A 5,206-nucleotide genomic window follows, 5' to 3' on the forward strand; every position below is an offset into this window, starting at 1 on the left:
CACAAACAGAAGAACTAAGCTAAATTGTGCCCTCTGCTTACTTTGGGCAAAGGATAACTCTGCTTCCTCCTTAAGTTTTTCTGATGATGGGTAACTTATTTGTTGCAAATTGTTATCTGTGCAGAAATACCACTTTACTGAAAAATCCTCTTCCCTAATTGATCTAGAGAAGAAACAAATTGTAAAGAAGAGCCTCTTGGAGATCACAGTCTTCTTTCATAAAGGTGCTAACAGACCAAAGTGTCACAACTCTCTTTCTTCACCTTCATCATCCTGGAAGATTGCAGAGCTAGGTACAGTTACATTCTGCATCAACAACTGCTCTGTCAGGATTTTGGCATGGAAAAAACCTCAATTCTGCATAGCCATAAAAGTGTTATGACAAACAGCACTTATGAAACTTGAAACAGTAATAAATACTACAATTTGAAGTTTTCTGCTAACAAGCTTTTAGTAAAAATATTGCTATTTTTAATAGTGTATCCAAAACTGCAAGAAATGCTGTTTGCAGGTTAGTCCAGAAAGAAAAAATAATCACAACACATACGGTAGCAATCACTGAGACCACTGTTAGTAATATTAGTTCTCTTCACTCATTTACTCTGAGTAAAGCCCTAATGGCACACTTCACACAAATCAAATGCAGCCATCCTACAGCACAGCTACAGCTTTTGAGTTACCTTGAGTTTTCTACCATCTCACTCTGGAAGCACAGCAGAAAATGCTGTTAAACAGCATATCCCTGAAAAAGCTTTGCTGGCTCTGGTCCAAAATACTAACTTTGCCACATTTATACCTCCCCCACCAACTCAATTATAATTTACCTTTTTCCACATGGAGTTTTTTTTGGTCTTGTTTCCTAATGATGTAAATCTGGGCACCCAATTTTACTCTGCATTTCCACTGCTTTTCACTTAATTTCATACACATACAGCAAGCAAGACTTTTAATTTTTTTTTTAATTTACAGTATTGATTGCTCCAAATTATGCCTTACTGTTGGTACACAGTAAATACATTCTTCTGAACAACTTAGTATGAAAAAAATGCAGATAAAACATTAAAAATACTGCTTTACAATGTGCGAAACAGAACCTTCAGAAGTAATGATGGTGGCTACAGCCAGGCACAGAGGAAGACCGCTTGATTTTGTGTTTTAGCCTACCAGCACAATCATTCTAGTATCCTTTCATCTGAAACTTCCTGTAGCAATGAATTCTAGGTGAATGTTTCTGCTGAATTAAGAAGACTAAATAACTCTCAGCTTGTCCACTAGCACTCATATTCCTACAAGAGGATGCTTTCTCTTACACTAAGAATGGCTGTTATCTGAAGATTTACTGAGCAAAGGGCACCAATAAAATGTCAAAACTGTAGATGTTTCTAAAGGGGAATTATACTATAGGCGCATGCAGCTGTCAAAGTCTGGATGAATTAGGTAACATGCTTCCCCTAGATAAAAGACAAGTGGCTGGGCACAACTGGCAGTTCACAAATAATACTTAAATCAGATGAAATGCATTTTTATCACAAGCTTTAGACAGATTAATACATATTGCAACACCTAGCACTGATTAAATTTAGAAAAATATTATACTGGGATTGGGTTTCTTAAATAGCCTTTGCTGTTTCGTTGTTAATGTAAGAGAAGATGCATGGCAGAAGATGCCAAAAAGCACCCTGCTTTTCGATCTTCAAGAGTTGAGCTGTCAAAGCTATTATACTGCTAATAATTACTCATTTGATTATTTACATAATTTTTTAAAACAATGAAGAGGCAGGAAATGTTTATTTATTTTTTTTTAATTTTTATGATCAAGGATGACTGAACCCAATTACATAGTCTTTGTTAAGTTAATGGCTGCCAAACAAGTGTGTACTCCAGTGACCCACCATGAGCAAAGTTATCTGATGGGTGTGACAGATTTTAAGGTTAGACACAGTACATGTAAAAATAGAAAGTTTAAAAACCAATCTCATCACAGACATTTCCATTGCCATCTCCTTTGTGAAATAAATAAGGCAGCAGATAACTTTTACTTTGCAGTGGCAACTTTGAGGTATGCTATTAAGTCTGCTCTCTCGCCCTTCTTCTTAATTCCCGCAAAAATCATCTTTGTTCCAGGAATATACTTCTTTGGATTTTCCAAATACTCCATCAGAGTATCCTCACCCCAGGTGATACCTAAAAGGTAAAAAAAACCAAACCAGTTAATAAATTCAAAATCATAAACACTTACATTCTTGTCCTCTGCTCAATTTTTGCCAAATTTTTAAAATTATCACCAAGAACCAAGTAATTTTGTCCCCTAAGGGCAGCTTTAAGTTTACCTTTGTTCTTATTAGCATCCGTGTAAGAGAAACCTTCAGCTTGCCCAGTCTTGCGTCCGAACAGGCCATTCAAGTTGGGTCCAGTCTTATGCTTGCCTCCCTTTTCAACCGTGTGGCACTGGGAGCATTTCTGGACAAAGATCTTCTTGCCTTTCTCAACGTCCCCCATTGTCAGTACTAGACCAAGAACACACATAGAGGTCAGTACTGCAACCTCAAGGTCACCGACTGAGCTGAAACTTTAAAAAAGCATCCTGCAAGTTTACAAAACCAACATACGCAGCACATGAATCTGGCAGTTCTCCAGCACACTGTCTATCCTCAAACCACAGCTCCTGGGTTTGAAGATTAGTATGAAACCACGAAACGACCTAAAAGGTATCAAGGTGCTAAACACACTTGAAGGGCAGGAAAAACCTTCCCTCAGACAAACTAATTGCCCCACAGCATTTAAAGGGTACGGCAACAATTTCTGAAGAACAAATTTAACATAATTTGTACAGCTGTAACTGGAGTTTCCTAGTCGTGTACGACCACGTGTAAAAGCACAGGACTCTTGGCTGGCTTTTCCTCTGCAGCTGAAAAAGCGCACCAGCCACGCAGCCGGGGAGGGCCGGAGGACACCCGGCTGTCACCATGACCCGGGATGACCCGGGGTCCCGCCGGCAGCCACGCGTGAGGAGGCGGCAGCGCCCAAGGGCGCCCGCACCGCCCGGCTCCGGCTCTACCCGCGCCCAGCCTGGCCCTGAGCTTCTCCTCAAGCCCCCACCCGCGGTGGGGCCGCCCGGCCCCACGGTGACCTTCTGCCGCACCCCGGCCGCCGCCTCAGGCCGCGGCCCCGGTAGGCGGGAATGGCGCTCAGGACGGCCGAGAGCAAGGCCCGCTCGCCCCGTGTCCCTGCCAGCCGCCACCACCCCGCGGGGCCCAGCCGCAGCCCGGCCACCCAGCCACACCTGCCTGCCCGGCTGGCCCGCTGCGCCCTCAGACACCGTGACCGCGCTCCCGGCACCTCCCGCTCCGTCTGCGCCCAAGGACACGCTGTACTCCGCCCTATGTAACCCGGCGCCGCCGCAACCAACCCCTGCCGGCGCCCGCCGCCGCCTCTCCGCTGTAACAACCAATCAAGCGCCGGCCTCTGAGTTCTGATTGGCTACAGTCAGCTTACGTCACGGCGCCGGAGGCTAGTGGGGTAGGTTGAGACCGGCGGGCCCCCGGACTTCCTTCCTTCCTGCCCCTCTTCCCTCCAATCCCGGCGGAGTGACGTCAGACGTCATTCTGCGGCGGAGGGGGCGCGCAGCAGCAGGGCGCGGGTGTTGCGAGCGCATGCGCACAGCGCAAATGGAAGCAAGGGTCACGCGGCGCCCTCCGCACGCGGCCGGGGCGGTGGGCGGGGCCTGGGCAGTGACGCAGCGGGAGTCGCGCGGGGCACGGCCCGTGGCGGTCGGGCCGTGAGGGCGGGAGCGAATGGCGCAGTCACGGAATTAGAGCATCGGTGACGGCGGGAAACACCTCCGGTCGCCGAGTCCATTCTATGGAATGAACTCCACCCTGTCATTTAGACCATGGCACTAAGTACCATGTCCAGTCTTAAACACCTCCTCATCTGGCTATAGCCTCCTTTCAGGCACTTGTAGAGAGGATAAGGTGTCCCCTGAGTTACCTTTTCTCCAGGCTAAACACCCACAGCTCCTTTAGCTTCTCCTCACAGGGCATGTGCTCCAGACCCTTCACCAGCTTGTCCATGAGTTTTAAAAGATTCTCCAGAGGAGCCAAGGGAGTAATGATGTGGAAGTGTTGCAGTAGCCAAAGTGAGGCAAAATCGCCCTGGAGAGCACGGCCAGGGCCGCCTGCCAGCATGGCCCCACAAAGGGCTGGAGGGGAGCGGGTGTGCGCTGGACCCTCCGTCTGTGTGGGATGCCAAAGCCACGCTGCTCTGACAAAGACGAGAGGCTTATGCAGGGGACTGCCACTTGGAGGGATGAAAGTGTCCCAGATGCCAGCCCAGCAGTGTGGTAGTGCTCAAAGAGGACATGTCAATATTCACACATTGTGGCCTTCCAAGCAGAATTTGAATGGTGAATTCCAGACATGCCTGCCATCCACTCTGCTTGGCAAGGAGGAGGAAGAGCTGTTGGAAAAGCCCAGTGTAATCATGTCCAGTGTTCAAAAGAGTTGAACTGTTTGCTTTAACTATGGACATTAAAATTGTCAGAATTTTTCACTGTCTGACATTGGAAAAACATTTATTTCCTGTGTGTGCTTTTATGTTGTCCTGGAACTGGTATGGGTGTGCCCCTGTAATTGCCCATGGGGCAGGGCTCATGTGAAGTTCAACATGAAGCAGAAAGGAGTGAGGACTGTAAAAATACGTCAGGGTTCCTCTGATGGCAGAATTTTGTAGATAATTCGCAAGATCATTAAGAAATCATCACTCCCTAGTTCAGACAGTGCATTGCCTTCCAAAGCTCATGGTGTCTAGAGCATAAGACACAGGTTTTGTGCATTTTTAACACTTAATCACAAAGTATATACAAAATATGCATTCTTAAATTTCTAACAATTTATGCTGTAATCTGATTGACAGTTCACTGGCCACAGTAAAACTGTTTTGCTTACAATATACAGATAAATTCATGTACTTCATGAAGAGTGAGGAAAAATGTGCAATGGAATCACTTTAAATGAGGATGTTGAATTCTGCTGTTGTTGCCCAACTCAAATCTCAAATCATGTCAGACTCCCATAATTATGAGGTTGACTGGAAAAATACTATTTTAAAAACTAAAGGCATCCTCTGTTCCTTTTATTTGCTGTTTGGTTTTGAACCTTCACGGCGCCTTTCACTCTCAGTTTTAGACTTTTTATCGTGATTGTAA

At 45.9% G+C, this 5,206-nt stretch overlaps 1 protein-coding gene across 1 annotated transcript; it reads right to left on the minus strand.

Moving 5' to 3' along the window:
* Positions 1-929: 929 nt before the first annotated feature.
* LOC128816750 (cytochrome c) lies at positions 930-3,411 on the minus strand. Its single transcript, XM_053994647.1, has 3 exons — positions 3,284-3,411; positions 2,331-2,507; positions 930-2,184 (listed from the first exon to the last, which is right to left on the minus strand). The coding sequence occupies exons 2-3, from the start codon at positions 2,497-2,499 to the stop codon at positions 2,036-2,038; spliced, it is 318 nt and encodes a 105-aa protein (XP_053850622.1). The 5' UTR covers positions 2,500-2,507; positions 3,284-3,411; the 3' UTR covers positions 930-2,035.
* Between the last annotated feature and the right edge of the window lie 1,795 nt (positions 3,412-5,206).

This window comes from Vidua macroura, chromosome 1, assembly GCF_024509145.1.
Source record: "Vidua macroura isolate BioBank_ID:100142 chromosome 1, ASM2450914v1, whole genome shotgun sequence".
Lineage (NCBI taxonomy): Eukaryota > Metazoa > Chordata > Aves > Passeriformes > Viduidae > Vidua > Vidua macroura.

What these genes read in the sequence shown, in the direction of transcription:
- LOC128816750 (XM_053994647.1), bottom strand. Translation starts at nt 2,499, where the DNA reads ATGGGGGACGTTGAGAAAGGCAAGAAGATCTTTGTCCAGAAATGCTCC. An exon ending in GGATGCTAATAAGAACAAAG is followed by an intron (nt 2,185 to 2,330) that starts GTAAACTTAAAG and finishes TTTACCTTTTAG; the next exon opens with GTATCACCTGGGGTGAGGAT.